Source organism: Enhydra lutris, unplaced genomic scaffold (assembly GCF_002288905.1).
Source record: "Enhydra lutris kenyoni isolate GAN:26980312 unplaced genomic scaffold, ASM228890v2 scaffoldscaffold15, whole genome shotgun sequence".
Taxonomy (NCBI): domain Eukaryota; kingdom Metazoa; phylum Chordata; class Mammalia; order Carnivora; family Mustelidae; genus Enhydra; species Enhydra lutris.
The window spans coordinates 28,630,030-28,648,488 of NW_019154099.1; the positions used below are offsets into that span (position 1 = coordinate 28,630,030).

The following is an 18,459-nucleotide window of genomic DNA, read 5'->3' on the forward strand; positions in this document are numbered from 1 at the left end:
TGCACGCAGCCTCTTCCTCCGTCCTCCTACGGGCGCGGGAGTGGTTGTCTTGGTTACGGGTCCTAACGGTCCCCAATCTGAAATTCCTTCTGGAGGAGCTGCAACCTGAGTTTCTGTTTGGGGGACGCTTTCAGCTCCTTGAAGAGGCGGCGGTAGTGGCTGGTCCAGCCTTAGACGTGGAGTAGTTGAATCTTTCCAGGTAGCTCGCGCCTATCCCTTCCTTTCAACACGGGGCAGGGAGTCATCCTACATTGCCAAGTTTGCCTTTTCTTCTTCACTCCACACATGTGGGCTGCCCCAGCCCCCGATCCTTTATAACCAAGATGTTGCCTCTCTCAGATTTCACCTTTCTTTACCCTTTTTCCCTTTGGGAGGGACGCCGTTTGCCCTCCACACGCTTTTCTAATCATTTAGTTTAGAAAAGCTGATGTCTGCAATACCGTATATAATTTATTATGTCATGTAGTGTTGAAACGAGAATTGCTAAAATTCTTGTGAAAGGGTAAGAAGTTCGATTTAGAATACTTGAGTTTATCTTTTCTACGTTCCTGTTTTCCTTTTATCTGGAAATCTATTAGAATGTTTTTGTCTCACTGTTTCCCTTTTTAAAAAATCTTAAGTGACGCCTCATTGCCTGCAGAATAAATTTCGAACACATTTTGACATTCAAAGCTCTCGCGGTCTTGATTATTAAAGTTATATGGGTGTTTGTGTATGGGGAATAGGGCGAGTCCTACTCAATATCACAAAGGCTTGGCTCTAGCAAGACTATCATTATCTTCTGCTATTGTGCATTTTCGCCACTTCTGTACCAACATTACTTCTTGCATGCTTTTCTCTTGTTGCTGCTCTAAATCCTTCAAGATTCTAAGTAGACATAACTTTCTCCTGATCAACTCAGTAGTGATTTCCCTAACCTTGAACACGTGCTGCTTTTATTAGTAGCTTTCCTGGATACTACTGACTGGGGCTTTTATCCTTAATCTCGAACATTTCTTTGTTTCTTACAAATAAGATTCCTGTCCTCAGGAACTGGGCTTTTTATTCATCAAGAGCAAATTCATAGAAGGATTTAATGAGCTTGTTTTATTATGTTTGATTTGAGCAGTAATTTACTAATCTGTCCTAGATGAGGGGGTCCTCCAGATTGTCTGATAACTACTTAGGCATTCATTAGTATCTCTTTAATATACTTAAGCTTTCCATAGAGAATGTTTGAATACATTTAATATTTTTAACCCGCAGAAAATTGAAATTGAATCGGAGAAGAAAACTGAGCCATAAAAAAAAAAATATGTCTCGAAAAATTGCCAGGGCATCAAAGAAAGTGAACATCTCTAGCTCTCTGGAATCTGAAGATATTAGTTTAGAAACAACAGTTCCTACAGATGATATTTCATCATCAGAAGAGCGAGATGGTAAAATCAAAATCACCCAGCAACTAATCGAACGTAAGGAATTACTTCATAATATTCAGTTACTGAAAATAGAGCTATCCCAGAAAAATATGATGATAGACAACTTGAAAGTGGATTATCTTACGAAGGTAAGATTAAGTGTAATTTTTGTTACCTTTATGTGTTATTGTCTTCAAACTGAAGATAAATAATTAAAATTTTATATATGTAATCTGAATTCGAAATGATACATTTATCATTTCAAAAAGAAAATTGTATTTTCTTGCATAGTTAAAACTTTTTGGAAGGAGAGGGAGAGTGAATTATACTTCTGTGTATTAAATAAAACGTCTTGAAAGGGGATGATTTAAAGTTGGGCAGGGATGAATTGCTTCTGTAGGCTCAATTTTTAAAATACAGCATGTGTGAGGTATATCTTTTTAGGTGTTTTTTTCTAGCCAAGATGTTTTCTGCTTCATTGGGAATTACTGTTGATGTGACTAGTTTGATCATAATTATATTATTGAGTCAGTGTAGTCCTCTGCCCTGGAGATTCAGTGTCTTCGGTATCTTTGCCAAATAGGAAGGAATGTCTTGGTCCTTGTTTTTTTGTTTTGTTTTGTTTTGTTTTTGCCTTGTGTGGTTATACTTAAGAGTATTTTATATAAGATCTGGTAAAGTCACTAACTCTGAGAAATTTATAGTGATTTCAGAAAGACAGGAGACGGGACGCCTGGGTGGCTCAGTGGGTTGAGCCACTGCCTTCGGCTCGGGTCATGATCCTGGGGTCCTGGGATCGAGTCCCGCATCGGGCTCCTTGCTCGGCAGGGAGCCTGCTTCCTCCTCTCTCTCTGCCTGTCTCTCTGCCTGCTTGTGTGTACTCTCTCTCTGACAAATAAATAAAATCTTTAAAAAAAAAATAAATAAATAAAAAAAAAAAGAAAGAAAGACAGGAGACAAGGGATGCCTGGGTGGCTGAGTCAGTTGAGTGGTTAAGTATCTGCGTTAGGCTCAGGTCATGGTCCCAGCGTCCTTCCCGGCTGGGTGGGGAACCTGCTTCTTCTCCCTCTGCCTGCCGCTCCTCCTGCTTGGGCACAACTCTCTCTGTCTGTCAAATAAACAAATAAAATCTTAAAAAAAGAAAAAAAGAGAGAGAACAGGAGACACTTAACTCTTATTACTTCTGTCTCTGAGAAATTTTTTTCTTTCCAATAGTAGATTCTCCACTTTTGCTCTTGATCCCACCTCTTCCAACCCCTGCCTTTTGTTGTTTCAGTTATACTTTCTCTCTTAAGTCAGTTTCCTATTTTAGCTTTTGCCAATCATAGCAATATACTTTAGTATTTTGCCACTAGAAAAAAAATCATTGACCATGTCTCTCTAGGAAAATGAAGTGTCCTAAGCCCTAAATGTTCAAGGTCTTAATGAAGTAAAGAAATACTTTGGATAAAGTTACTAGAAATATTAATGGCTAACATTTATTGAATGCTTACAGCTAGACACTGTTCCATGAGCTTTTCGTGTGTTCTCGCATTAAACTTCACAACAACTCTGTGAGGTATAAGTGCTTTTAGTGGGATTTTCTCTATCCTTTAACATTGAATGAATCAATAGAAAAAGTAAGAGTAGTAGTTCCTGACATTTAGTAAGCGCACAATATGAATTATCACTGCTGTTGTCTACTAAAATATTATTCTTATTTTTCATTCCCTTTATTCTCTGTGCCTTATATACATGTTCATAGGACTACCTGACTTTGTTTTGGTATTTATCTCTCTCAGCAGACTGTGAGGTTCATGAGGGTTTCTTTGGAGATACTTCTTGTATCTCCAGCACTCAGGACAGTTCCTGGCACATTGTAAGTGCTCAACTACCTTAAATAAAGGACTGAACCGTGTTTTGCTCTTGATAAAACAGAATCACAAGTGGTTAATAGCATAGCAAGGCCATTTAGATGGGAGTGATGGAGCCAGGTAGGATTCAGACTGAGAGATCTAAAGCCCATACTCTACCCAAGTGAAATTGAAATGTTTGTGTAAGTTGCCTCAAGAATAGAAAGCGGTTTTTCTTACTGTGCCATATTCTCAAACTTTCAGAGTTGTATATACCGTAACATGAATGGTTCTTTTAAAATTTTTTCATTTAAATTCAATTTAATTAACAAATATTATATTATTAGTTTCAGAGGTAGAATTTAGTGATTCATCAGTTGCATAGAACACCCAGTGCTCATTACTTCAATTCCCTCCTTAATGCCCATCACCCACTTACTCCATCCCCTACCTACTTCCCCTTCAGCAACCCTTAGTTTGTTTCCTATAGTTAATGAGTCTCTTATGGTTGGCCTCCCTCTCTGTTTTTGTCTTATTTTATTTTTCTCTCCCTTCCCTTATGATCCTCTGTTTTGTTTCTTAAATTCCACATGAGTGAAATAGTATGATAATTTTCTTCTCTGATTGACTTGTTTCACTTAGTATAATACCCTGTAGTTCTATCCATGTCATTGCAAATGGCAAGATTTCATTTTTGATGGCCGAGTAATATTCCATTGTATATATGTGCTACACTTGACATTATTAAAAATAAATTTCCCTTACTAGACTATAGATAATAAAAGTCACAGGAAAAGTAAATTTCTGTGGACTATAAACCTATCCTTGCAATTAACATTTAAATGACCCGATTTAAGTTAATGAGCTTCCTATCATTGGAAGCATTAAAGTCATCCTGATTGGTCAAGTGTCATGGTTTAGGTATTTTTGCTGTGGAAAGAGGTTGAACCAACTGTGCAGTGTTCTGGACATGAAGTTCAGCTACTAGGACCAGAGGCTTAGAAGGTGGTCGCTGCTTGTGTAACACAGGATAAGGATTTTGTTTCTCTGGTTTAATGGGAATCTGAAAGTAGGTCATTTAGATTTGGGGTGGTTACTCCTTGATATTGTTGGAAACCCAGGCTCCTTTTAACCTTCTGCACACAGCTGTTTTAAGCATGTGCTTTTCACCTCAAAGTCACAGATGGCTGATCTCCCTCCAGTATAATATCCATGTTACGGACAAAGATAAGAACAATAATGGGAAAATGGAGCACATGCCAAAGGACTCATTCTTCTTTATTTTTTTTAAGATTTTATTTATTTATTTGTTTGTTTATTTATGTATTTTAAGATATTATTTGTTTATTTATTTGAAGGAGAGAGTAAGCCTGCGTTACCAGGGGGAGGGCCAGAGGGGCAAGGAGCGCAAAATGGAGATAATCTGAAGCAGACTACCGGCTAAACACACAGCTCCACGCGCGGCTAGGTCTCACTATCACAAGATCCAGACCTGAGCCAAAACCAAGAGTCAGGCACTTAACCAGATGAGCCACCCAGAAGCCCCACAACTCAATTCCCTTTTTAAAAAAAGCTTTCCCAGAAGCTCAAGCCAGTGACCTCAATAAACTAGAGCTATATAGCATGAGCACTTTAGCTGCAAGGAGTGGGAAGGGAAGCTAAGAAATGTATATATTTAACTGGATACATTGTTGTCACTAATAAAAATCAGAGTTACATTAGAAAGAAGAGAAGAGTTGGGTGTTGGCAGACAAGTAGCAGATTTTTTCCTATTCATCACAGTCTTTTTAAGTTAGGAAGTCTGTGAACCTGTGAAATTTAAGGTCTTTTCCACAACAGTATGGTGGCAATACAATTTTTACATTTGTTAGAGTTTATTCCTAATGTTAGAGTTTTTTACTATGAATATCTTGATCCATGTTGATTTGATTTCTCCATATCCAAAAATAAGAACACATTTCTCCAAGGGAACTCAAAAGTGTTGAGTCTCACTTCCCTCTTGCTCACTGAGAGAATTTAACAGGTTAACAGCTTAGGCCAAGCCTCCTGATTCTAGAGAATTGTTAGCTTTCCATTTTTACCCCTGCCCATGGATGCCTAAATCTCCTTCCTTGCTTTACTTCTTCATTCCTTTCCTCTTCAGTCTTCATGCCTGTCAATTTTTAAATGCCAGAAAGTCTTTTTATCTTTCACTTGAGATCTGTTGGTTCCTTATTACTTGGGAAGTAAAGGGAGGGGTGCATCTTCCCAGCTTGATTATCTCTGAGTTAAGGAGCCTAAGTTAGAAGCCAGTTAAAATTGTGAAAGTTGTAACCCTGGAAAGAGTAGAAGTTTCTGTCCTTTTGGTAACAGCATTCTTGAGATGCAAAATAATAATTATGAGGAATGTGATTGTCTTTTGTTGATTTAAGACATTTATTGAGGCATGTTGCTGGGAATATAACTGGATATGGCAGGGTCCCTTTTTTATGTAGATGAAATTCAAGTGAGATTTATGATCCCAAAACAAATGGGAGATCTTCAAGGTCATGTGACACAGCATCACTTAGCAACGGGAGTTTTCTACTTTAGATAAGGAGTCAGCAAATTTTTTCTGTAAAGACCCAGACAGTAAAGATTTTATGCTTTGCAGGCCATATGTGGTCTAGCACATATTCTTTGTTGTTTATTTTAACCCTTTACAAACACAAAATCTATTCGCTTATGGCCTGTAGAGAAACAGGATGTAGGCTTGATTTGGCCCATTGCCATTGTTTTTTATCCCTTGCTTTAGACTGTGTAATCAGAGAAGCCACTGGCAGATTTTAGGCAATTAGAGTTACATGTCCTGGTATTTGTATTCAAAATGGCACTGAAGTAATAGACCAAGGACAAATAAGGTAGAAGTAGAAGACAGTTAATTAGGTTATTGCCTTATGTAAGACTTAAGTTTTTGGCTTCATCTACTGGAGCCATTTATTGAGAAATGGAAGGCTGGGAGAAGACTGATCTGGGAGGTAAGATGTAAGTTCTGTTTTGAACATGTCAAATTTTAGATTCCTATTAGACTCCTAAATGGAATTGTCAGAGTTTAGGGGTGAGTCTATGACTCTGTGTGTGTGTTTGAGTGTGTCTGTGTGGTGTGGTGCATATAGATGGCACTAAAAGCTATCGGATTAGATGACATTATCTAGTGAGAGCAGAGGGCCCCAAACCACATGAAGCGGAGTCCAACATTTATAAATAGTGTAGAGGAAGAAGCTGAGAAGCCTACAAGTGGCCAGTAGGTTTGGAGGAAAACAAAAGAAAAATAACATGGAATCCAAAATAGGATAGAGTCATCTACTGTGTTAAATCATGCTGTCAATTAGATAAATATGCTGAAATTACGAGTGGACTGAGTATTAAAAGAGGTGATTCAGAATACTTTTACTGGAATATTACGGGAAAAAATATTGAAGTTTTGCTCTGATGGTGAGCAGAGAAATGGTACATTAGCAAAGGGAGTGGTGTGATCAAGGGAGTATTTGTTGTTCTTTTCAGTGGTTGATAGAAGTAGTTTGCTTAATGATAGGAATGATCCAGTAGAGGTGGGGAATTTATTGATGCAAGAGGAATCCACTTGAATATATTAAAGATTGGCTGTTAAATTAATCAATTTTTAAAAGATGAGTAAGAATTACCTGGGTTGAAAGGAAGAGAAAAGAATTTTTTAATTAGACTAAGAACAAAACCCAAGTCCATGGGGGCTTAAGAGAGACCACAGCATATTTGAAGAATGGCAAGCACTTATTTTTCCTGGAACAGAGTATCCTTTTAAGCTAGCGACCAGAGAAGAAAGGAGCTGGCAAAGGCCAGATCAAGAAGTACTGGTACATTATGCCATGAAGTTTCAAATTTATTTTGAAAACAGTGAAGATCCTCTGAAGGATTTACAACTGGGGAAATAAATTTTTGATAACATTTTTTAAAAGAAATTAAGGAAGATAAATTTGACAAAATTTGGAGGTTGACAAAACTGCGCACAAGGAAACAACTCTGGTGAGAGATGGTAGGGGTCTAACTGAAGACTTATCAGTGGATCGCAAAGAGGATGGAGCCATTTTGACAGCTATTTATGAAGTGGACTTGACAACAACAACCACAACAAAATGGTGTCTGATCAGAATAAGCTCTGAGCAGAAGTAGACATCAACCATGACTTAGGTATTTTTTGCGTCAGAGACTAGGGAGGTGCAAGGAACATACGATTAGGTGAGGCTGAGGGCTAGTGTTTCTTGGACATTTGTGAGATCACTCACGGAGTAGTCATTTGGAGATGTATGGATCAAGAGGACAAATGCAGGGTCTAACAAGGAAGTAATTACCTGGGCAAGGCACCAAAATAAAATCCCAGTTGTTAGTGGGCTTCTCAGTGAGTGGGTTAAGGGGAAAAGGCAGTCTTAATGACAGTCTGTCAAAAAACCCTTGTATGTGGCTGCAGTTTGAACCATTTGTATGAACAGACTGTAATTTGTTAATACAACCATTGCAGAGGAACCTATATCCATTTTTAGCCTGTTGCTTTTAAGCGTTCTTTTTTTTATTTAACGTTTAGTATTTTTCAGACATCTTATAGTGATAAATTTGAAAGTTGACCATATAATTTACCTCTTTCTCTTTATTAAGATTGAAGAATTAGAAGAGAAACTTAATGATGCACTTCACCAGAAGCAGCTACTAACATTGAGATTAGACAATCAATTGACTTTTCAACAAAAGGATGCCAGGTAAGAAAGTTTTTTAAAAACAGCAATACCTATTTAGCCATTAAAAGTAATTTCGTTACCTATTTATGCATGCAATTGTAAGCTAAAATAGAGCAATTTTAAGTAAGCGATGGTAAAATTTTTATATCCAAACCAACAAAAAAGGTTACTTGATACAATATACAAAATATAAAAAGTCAGGGCACCTGGGTGGCTCAGTGGGTTAAAGCCTCTGCCTTCGGCTCAGGTCATGATCCCAGGGTCCTTGGATCAAGCCCCATGTTGGGCTCTCTTGCTCAGCAGGGAGCCTGCTTTCCACTCTCTCTGCCTGCCTCTCTGCCTACTTGTGATCGCTCTCTCTCAAATAAATAAATAAAATCTTTAAAATAAATAAATATATAAATAAATAAATATATATATATATATATATATATATATATATATATAAAGTCAAAATTCAACATTCATTCAGCGAACATTGCTGATGTAAGTGATCCATAAATGACAATGGAAATTCTCTAAACTCACTACCACTTAATCTGTTGTCTGGATTAACCTTTCTTCATTTCCTTTGTAAAGCACACTAATTCTCATGGCCCATTTAACTCTGCATGTTTAAATTATTTTCTGTTTTGCTTGCATTCTTTCTCCCAGCTCAGTTGATTATTTACAGAGACTCCATTTTATTTACTATCAAATGTGCCTATGATAGTCATCCTTACTGAACTATGTAAACAATGAAATATGAGTGGAAAAAAAGATGAGCTCCTTCTATGAAAACTATAAGGAATTCTTTGAAACAATGTAATAAAAGTGAGTGACTAAAAAAAAAAAAAAACCATCAAATTAAGTTAAAGCAAGACAGATTTGAAAGTTGGGAACAAAAAAACAAACAAATCCATAGAAAAGCATCCTCTCAGATTTCTTCCCAAGTGTCTTTTACAGTAAAGAAATTGAACTTGGCAGCCATGAACAATGATTTACACAAAAACAAAGCATAACTTTGTATTTTAAAAATCTGAACCCTGTGTAGAAAATCTGACAAGTGACTGCTTCTTTCTGTGTGCTAATTAGAAGTAAATATGTGAAGTGCTTATCTTTTCTCTTTGTAAGACCGGCGGTTCTGAAACTTTAGTATATACCAGAACCACGTGGAGGTCTTGTTAAAAAGGATTGTTGGGTCCCACCCTCTGATATTCTGATTTGGGGTGATTCCTAAGAATCTGTATTTCTACCAGTTCTCAGGTGATGCTGATGCCACTGGTCTGGGGACAATACTTTGGGAACCAGTGCATTCAGTGGTAGGGCTTCTATTGTAATTCTTAAGGCAGTTTTCAGATTAAATGATGCTGAGAAGGCAGTTGAAATGATATTGCAATAATACCCTTGATATTGATGTTAGTAAAAAGTGGTTGTTGGATTTTTAATATAATTTGAAGGTTGCGCTGATGTGTTATACGTGGGGTTCAAGAGAAAAAAAGGAGGGGCGCCTGGGTGGCTCAGTGGGTTAAAGCCTCTGCCTTCAGCTCAGGTCATGATCTCAGGGTCCTGGGATCAAGCCGCATCAGGCTCTCTGCTCAGCAGGGAGCCTGCTTCCCCCTCTCTCTCTGCCTGCCTCTCTGCCTATTTGTGATGTTTCTCTTTGTCAAATAAATAAATAAAATCTTTTAAAAAAAGAGAGAGAGAGAGAAAGGAATCAAGGATTGTGGCAACATTTTTGGTTCAAATAAATGAAAGGATGGAATTGCTGTCAAATAAGATAGGGAAACCACAGGGGAAGAGGTTTGTGAGTGAAGAGTGAGAGTTCAGTTTCGGACACGTTCAGTTCAAGTTGTCATGTTAGAAATCTGCGTGTAGGTGTTGAAAGAGTTTCGTCTAGAGATACAAGTCTGGGAGGCATTAGGATACAGAGAGTATATATTTAAGTCATATGACTGGATGACTTGGCCAAGGTAGTAAATACAGAGAGAAAAGAGGGCCAAGTACTAATATTAAGACAAATCAGAAAAGGAGACTGAGAAAACACCACTGGAAAAATGGGAGAAAAATGACAAGAGTATAGTGACTTGGAAGTCAGGTGAAGAAAGTGTGTAAAGGGAGAGATCAGTTGTGTTAAGTAATCATAAGGTCAAGGATGAAAAGAACTGAGAATTGATCATTAGCAATCTGGATGTCATTGGCCTCCTTGAGATTTCAGTAGAAAGATAAAAACCTAATTGGCATGGGTTTAAGAGGAAGGGCATCAGATAGTGAGTCTAGACAACTTTTGAGAAGTTTTGCTGCGTGGAGGAGCAAGCAGAGGGGGCAGTGAAATGGGGTCAATGTTCTTTTTTTTTAAGGTAGGAAAAGTAACAACATGTTCGTATGTTGATGGATGTGATACAGTAGGAAGGGGAGAGAATCAGTTGTCCCTTCCTGCTCAAAATCTTCAAATAGGCAACTCATGATAGCAATGTCTGCTACATGTATTCATTAAGAATGATTATGTACAGATTACTCCTTTTATCACCTCATTGGTTGAATGAATACTTTACAGTGGTTCAGTGTTGCCGTCTTCAAGCAGTATACCTTAAAGTATCTGGATAGAAAGAAATGAAAGTTATTTTGATGAGTAGGGTTCAAAATAGATGTATAAAATTTAAATCTTAAGAGGGGAAATGTATGATTTTATAATTTGAATTTTGAAAATTACTCTTTAAGAATATCAGTTTTCTATTTAACAATTTATGTGGTTGCACATTTAGTAATGAGTATAGAATCATTTTGTGTTTAACTGCTTAAATAAATAAGCATTTACCTGGAGCCAAAAACACTAGAGAGTTGCTTATTTCATGTTTTTATGTTAATATAAAAGGTAACTTTGAGAAAATTAAATCTTAAAGATGTTTTTAAGCTTGCCATAAATTCTTTCCTAATGTAGAAAATATCAAGAACTAATGAAACAAGAAATGGAAACTATTTTATTGAGACAGAAGCAACTAGAAGAGACAAATACTCAGCTAAGAGAGAAGGCGGGAGATATTCGCCGAAACTTGCGTGACCTTGAATTGACAGAAGAGCAATATGTGAAACTAAAAGATTTTCCTGAAGACCAGCTTTCTATTCCTGAATATGTATCTGTAAGTGTGTTGCATCATTTAAAAAAAAACTGCATGTATTTTCAAATTAGATTTGTTAATTATGTAATAGCCATAATCTTCAAAGTACCCAGTTAATAAATTATTTTGTTATTTTCTGGCCCTGATCTGGAAATGGTGAATGGTATTCAGATCACCAAATTTTAAAGGGTCTCGACCTTTGATCTCCAAAGTCAAGTAATAAATAGGGCTATGAAGTTAATGGCTACATAGTCCCTAGAAATGAATCATTTTATCATAAACTGGTAGTTTACATTGTTTTCAAAATTATATTATAGAGATAACAGATTAGTGGTTGCCAGGGGGTGGGGATAGTAGAGGAGAGAGGAGTTGGTGTGATGGAAAAGGAGTTAATGAAGGAGATCTTTGTGGTCTACTTCAGGATCTGTCATGTGTTGGTTATACAGCTACACATAGGATTCATCTATGGCCTGTCTCAAATTTTTTCATGTCAGCATCCCTTTACATTCACAAAATTACTGAGGACCCCAAGGAGCTTCTAAACAGAAGAAAAGAATATATGGGCTATATCTATTAGTATTTATCGTATTAGAAATTAACACTGAGGGGCGCCTGGGTGGCTCAGTGGGTTAAAGCCTCTGCCTTCAGCTCAGGTCATGATCCCAGGGTCCTGGGATCAAGCCCCACATTGGGCTCTCTGCTCAGCAGGGAGCCTGCTTCTCCCTCTCTCTCTCTGCCTGCCTCTCTGTCTACTTGGGATCTCTGTCAAATAAATAAATTAAAAATCTTAAAAAAAAAAAAAAGAAATTAGCACTGAGACATTTTTAAAACACAAGAATACATAAGCACTCATTCCATTAGCCTTAAAGGTGATGATCTCAGCACACATCAGATAGCCACTGGCAAACGCCACTGAACAGGCATAAGAGAAGGAGAGCAAGACAGGCAAAAAAAAAACAAAAATCTTAGTATTATTAGGAAAACAGTTTTAATCTTATGAATTCCCTCAGAGGGTCTCACATGAAAACTGCTGATTTGTGATATATAGATGTCATTTCACCCTTAGAGGCTTGAACTTTTTCATATGTAAAAGGATTGATAATAATAATAGTACCTCAAATAGCTCAAATATATTTTTTTCTGTCCAAAGTGCATTGTTCAAGACAAATCAGATGTCTCACATGCTGTCGTTGTGACTTTATCCATAGTAGGTACCAAGTGGCCTACCAATTACAGTTATACAGTTCTTTGGTTTGTTAATGTTCTTTGTTATCTTTTGTTTTTATAGACGTTATTATCCTAACTAGTTAGTCATACACAAATTCATTGTATTAAGGACTACCTCTTACCAGATGTGGTACTCTTGCTGTTCAGCAATGTATTAAGGAATTGCAGACTGCATACCTATATAATAAATAGGCATAATTACCCTCTCCTAATTTGTTCATGGCTTCTTAATTTTATAGGAATTTGTCAGATGGAACACTTTACTAGATTAGGGCAGATGGATTCCTCTGAGAGAATTATGAGTGAGAAGAGAAGTCTGAACTGAATGGAAGTAGTGATATGAAAGACCCCTCCTGATTATCCCTGACACAGCAATGGTAGCCGCAGGGCTTCACCAGGAGCCTAGGATGTAGGCTTATCATATGTTTCAGCAAAAGAGATAGAGCAGGGTACAAACAAGGCAAGAATTCTGGCCTTCGTGAGCTTACATTCAAGTGGAGCAAGATAGACAATAAATTAAAAGTAAATGCAGAATGTCATAAATCCTATGGAGAAAATCCTATGGGAGTGAAACTAGGAACTGCCTTCGGGGGGGGTGCTATTTCTAATCAGAGGAATTAGGCCTTTACTGATAGGGTGACATTTGATCAGAGACCTAAAGGGAGTGAAAACATGAGCCATTCATTTGTATGTGGGAAGAATTCTTCTGTCAGAGGAAATACAAGCAAAACTCAAGCACTTAATGTGTTCAGGAAGTAACAAGAAGCTAGAATGGAATGGGCAGTGGTGGAAGATGGGAAGTAAGTAGTAAATGGAGTATAGATGGGAAGAAAGACACTGTGTCAGGGGTGAAGTATAGATAATTTGGGCTTTGAGGAAACTTAATTGAACATTAAGCCTTAATAAAGTATTAGTAGTCAGGGTCAGTTCATTACAAACCAAACTTGCTTATACAGACATATAATGTAAAACTTAATGCATTCCTTTTGTTTCCTTAATATTTTTATTACTTATAATTGAGGGTACTATAAATTAGTAAACTTTAATTGCAACTTGGGATTCTAAAACTGCTTATTAATTTGATTTTTGTTTTTAAAGATTCGGTTCTATGAACTAGTGAATCCATTAAGAAAGGAAATCTCCGAACTGCAAGTGAAAAAGCATGAACTATCAGAAGAATTAAGTGAAAACAAAGGCCACTTGAAACAACTGACAGAGGTTTGTATGATTTTGATCACTGGTGGGAAGAAGCTCCATGTTTTATTCTAGGGAGTTCCTCAGGATTTGTGAGCAGGAATATAAAAGTCAGTGATAACAAAATGGGACTGGGGGATGCCAACTACACTATTGTTCAGGCAGTGTGAAGGTTAAATTGGAAATAGTCATCTTAAAGATTGACAGGGTAGGTCTGTGATATTGACCTCTAACCCATGGTTGAGCATTTTGTTGTAATTCCTTCATTCTTGGTTCTTCATTACAGATTAACCTTGTTTGTGATATGAACGGGGAGCTACTATCCATTTACCATTTTGCCTCTTCATTAAGTACATTAGTTTTCCTAATGTTGGTTTGGAGCATGAGTACTGATGTAAGTAAGCATCAGCCTCAGTGATGTGCGTGGTGCCGTGCCATGTGCTGGCAGCAGTGAACTCAAAAGAGGGAGCGTCTGCCCTTCTAGAGTTCAAACTCCCAAAAATTAGGCTTAGAACCTCAGATGATGTCTTGACACTCATTTTTCTGTGTGACATTGAATAAGTCATTTAATGTTTCCTGCTCTGTCAAATAGAGGAACTAATTCTGCTTGTCTATTCATTTTATTGAATTGCTCATGTTTCTGTTTCAAAGTAAAAATGTCATTTGTAGCAAAGTTGCATGTAAATACTGTTATGTCATATTTCAAGGGCAGCTTTTACCAAAGATCTAATTTCCAGAAATAAATAATGATAATTTAATTTACATTTCGATGCCCTAATTTGCTACTCTGTTAGTGTTGGACAAAATCTACTTAGGTCATTAATGTAGAGCCAATATTAAAAGCAAATGAAGGCTCATCTTCCTTCCTCTCCTCGTAGGAGTGATGAAATCAGCAGGAGTGATGCCAAAGAGGCAGATGTGCCGATATGAACCCTTCTACAAAGTTCTGTTGTGGGTTTTTATTTCTTCTGCTAACCTGCCACATTGTGCAGGTAAATTGTTTTGCATATTTTAGAAAGATAACTTTTAATTTTTATAAAATTTGCAAAAAAAAGTAAGGGACAAACTTAGAAGGCCTCAGTGTGACTAGTTGCTAATTTTATAGCCTTGGCCAAATCATTTAATCTCTATTTCTGCAAAGTGCCCAGGATGGTAGTAGTCGTGGTGACGCGTTCATTGGGTTTATTGAGGACAAGGCAATTAAATGAGTTTTCAGACTTGGTTCTGCAGCATCTCATGGTACCTTAGCTTCCCTCAAGGATTTCTTATTTTTTAGGAGGAGGACTGGAAAAGTTTCCTAACCTTGTTTATATCAAACTACCTCTTTTTAAATGACTTTAATAATTGGGAATTCTAAGACTGGTTTCTCTTGAACAAAGGATTCCTGGGGCCAAAGAGAAAAAAAACTTTTGTAATTCTAGAATTATCATTAGTATGTGATATAGTTTTACTGTGCAGTAGAGCAAATCTCTCAACTCTGAAGGGTCAGTAATGGCATTGTATCCCAGATTTTTGTTTGTTTCAGCCTTGCTCATAACATTTTTAGTATTTTATTGATAAGAAGACATAGATAGGTAACACTGGTTTGACTCATTGGGTTCCTGAGTGTTTTTAGTGAACTAATAACTTTTTCTTTTTTTAACTAATAACTCTTGAACAAAGAAGCAGCTTTGTTTGTAAACCTGTACTAGGATTCTTCAGAGAAACAGAACCAATAGGATATCTGGAGAGAGAGGGAGATCTGTTTTAAGGAATTGGCTCACAGGATTGTGGAGGCTTGATGAGTCCAAAATCTGATGGGATAGGCTGGCAGGCTGGCGATTCAGGGGAGAGTTGTAGTTGAAGTACAAAGACAGTCTGCTGACAGAATTCTTCTTGCTCGGAGGAGGTCAGTCTTTGGTCTAGTATAGCTTTCAGCTGATTAGATGTGACCCTCACATTATGGAGGGTAATTGACTTTTCTCAAAGTCTATTGATTTAAATGTTATTTGTTTTTTTGTTTGTTTCAAGTTTTTATTTCTAGTTAACATAACAGTGCAATATTGGTTTCAGGAGTAGAATTTAGTGATTCATTACCTTACGTGTAAGGCTTATACCCTGTGCTCATCACATATGCTCTCCTTAATGCCCATTCCCCACCCATCACCCCTCCACTTTATTTTCTGTCATTAATAATTTTCTGTCTCTTAAGGTTTGCCTCCCCCCCTGACTTCTCTTAATTTAGTGTTAATCTCTGAATTAACTGGGTGGCTCAGTTGGTTAAGCATCTGCCTTCTGCTCAGGTCATGATCCCAGGGTCCTGGGATTGAGTCCCACAATGGGCTGCCTGCCCAGTAGGGTGTCTGCTTTTCCCTCTCCCTCTACCCCCTCCCCACTGCTTGTGTGCTCTCTCTCTCTCTCTCAAATAAATAAAATATTCTTTAAAAGGTGTTAATCTCATCTAAAAAATACCTTTGCAGAAAGATCTAAATAGTTCTCAACCAAAATAAAAATAAAGTAAAATAGTATTTGACCAATATAGCCAGTTGACATATGAAGTTAACCAGCACAGGGGCACCTGGGTTTCTCAGTTTTGGGTAAGGACCTGACTCTTGATTTTGCCTCAGGTCATGATCTCAGGGTCATGACATTGATCTCCGCCTTGGGCTCCATGCTCCGCAGAGATTCTGCTTCTCTCCCTCTCCCTCTCTACCTACCCCTCCCCCAGCTCACCTGCATGTGTGCTCTGTCTCTCTCAAATAAATAAATCTTTTTTTTTTTTTAAAGATTGTATTTATTTATTTGACAGAGGGGGATCACAGGTAGGCAGAGCAGCAGGCAGAGAGAGAGAGGGGAAGCAAGCTGCACGCCAAGCAGAGAGCCCGACACAGGGCTCGATCCCAGGACCCTGAGATCATGACCAGAGCCAAAGGCAGAGGCTTAACCCACTGAGCTTCCTGGGTACTCCTAAATAAATAAATATTTAAAAACAAAACAAAACAAAATTAACCATCACTGAACCCTTCCATGTGCAAGTTTGTTTCTTAAAGGTTTATCACCTCTCAGCTGAAAATACAATTCTCTGTCTTAAACCTTTCCATAATTTATTAATAAACAGAGAATTGAACCACAATCAGGAAAAAAGAAATTAAGAAATTAAGCAGTGTGTTGTCTACCTAATAAAAGGTCTTAGAAGTTTAGAGAATATGATATAGACAGAATAGAATTACATTTATATTAAAGTCTCCCGTAAAGTTTGATTCCTTTGGTCTGTCAAGGGCTAATTCAGGTCAGCTTGCCCAACACTGAGGAAAAATCAACTGAATATTTTTAAATTAAAAGACTTCCTTATAAGCATATAGTGAACAATAAGTATAGTATTTAATATTAAAAGAAATTTTGCTTAACTGTGTACTGTGAGGATTTTTGTGGGGGGGATTTTTTTTAAATGGTTTGTTATTACTGCTCTAATATTTGGAAAATTCACATATCATCAAGTTTTAACTGTGCATTTGACAGTGGCATGATGATATTGGATGAAAAACTTATTCTCTACCCACTCTGCCCCTAGTCTTCCCTACTTTCTCTGCGCCAACTCCTCCATCTACAAAATAGGATGAGAATATATAACACCCTCCTGATATGGTCATTATTAGAATGAAATTCAAGGAGTAAATATTTGTTGTACATCTGTTATGTGGCAGGCATTGTTCTAGGTAACTTGGGATACTACAGCAAACAAAACAATGATCCCCGGCCTCATGGAGTTTCTGTTTTTGAAAAGAGTACAGGGAGGGGCACCTGGGTAGCTCAATTTTAAGTGTCCAATTCAGGATTTCAGCTCAGGCCATGATCTCAGGATCTCATGGGCTCCACACTCAGTGGGGAGTCTGCTTGAAAATTGTCTCTCCCTCTGCCTCTTCCCTACACTCGTGGACGAGCACTCTTTCTCTCTCTCTAGAATAAATAAATCTTTAAAAAAAGGAGTACAGGGAAATAAATAGTAAGCATATCATAGAGGAAGTGGGAATAGTAAGTGTATCATAGAGGAAGAAGTTGATAACTGCAAAGGATAAAAGAAAAAATATCAGTGCTGCATGGAGAGCAGGGAAGAAATCATATTCAGAATTGTATAGGGTCAGCCAGTAGGCCTCACCAAGGAGGTTAGAAGTTTAGAAAGAATTGGAGCTGAGGGAGACAATGAAGTTTTCAAGGAAGAACTTCCAGGCAGAGGAATGGTCAGTGCAAAGGTTAAGAGGGTACCCTCTTTGTGGAGTGATGTTTGTGGAGCGATGAGGAAGCCAATATGACTGGAATGATTGAAGCGAGAGAATAGTTAGGTAAGATCAGAGAGGTAAAGGGTTTTTGAAGTCACTGTAAGGACTTTGATTTTTAATCCTAAGTGAAAGGAAGTGAAAGGAAGTATTGCAGGATTTAGGGACTTTGATTTTTAACCCTAAGTGAAAGGAAGTGAAAGAAAGTATTACAGGATTTAGGGAAGCGATGTGACATGATCTGACATATTGTAAAAGGATTATTCTGGCTGGTACATAGTAGACCCTTAAAGAGTATTAAAGAACTTTGTTAATGTCCCAGAAAATGTTTTTTTCTTTTTCTTTTTTGCTGAGAATAGGCTATAGAGCTATAAGGATGGAAGCAGAGGGACTTGTTAGGAGACTTGTAGTAATCTAAGTGAGAGCTGATAGCGCTTCGTATCAGGGTGATAGCAGTATATGGGCTATGAACTGGTTGGATCCTGGATGTATTTTAAAAGTAGAACCACTGGGGGCAACCTTCTAGGGTCCCCTCCCTCCTTGGGAGCTTTGTATTATCACTTAGCTCAAAAAACTTTGCTCTCCTTCCCACCAGTCTGTCTGGCCTACCTCTTTATTCTTTGAAGGCACATGACCGAGAACCGTGGGCACTAATGGAGAAAAAAATCCTGTAACACCAGGAGATGGGGGTGAGAGGACAAGACTGATGTTGTTTAAGGGTACAAACTTAC

The 18,459-nt window shown here is 37.6% G+C and overlaps 1 protein-coding gene across 1 annotated transcript in view; it reads left to right on the forward strand.

The window, feature by feature from the left end:
- The first annotated feature begins 5 nt into the window (after positions 1-5).
- LOC111146999 (progesterone immunomodulatory binding factor 1) overlaps positions 6-18,459 on the forward strand; it is a 203,321-nt gene continuing 184,867 nt past the window's right edge. The window contains exons 1-5 of the mRNA XM_022502829.1: positions 6-199; positions 1,246-1,546; positions 7,877-7,977; positions 10,877-11,075; positions 13,380-13,499. Of these exons, the coding sequence (XP_022358537.1) occupies positions 1,295-1,546; positions 7,877-7,977; positions 10,877-11,075; positions 13,380-13,499 (672 nt within the window). The 5' untranslated portion in view covers positions 6-199; positions 1,246-1,294. The remainder of the gene's footprint in view (positions 200-1,245; positions 1,547-7,876; positions 7,978-10,876; positions 11,076-13,379; positions 13,500-18,459) is intronic.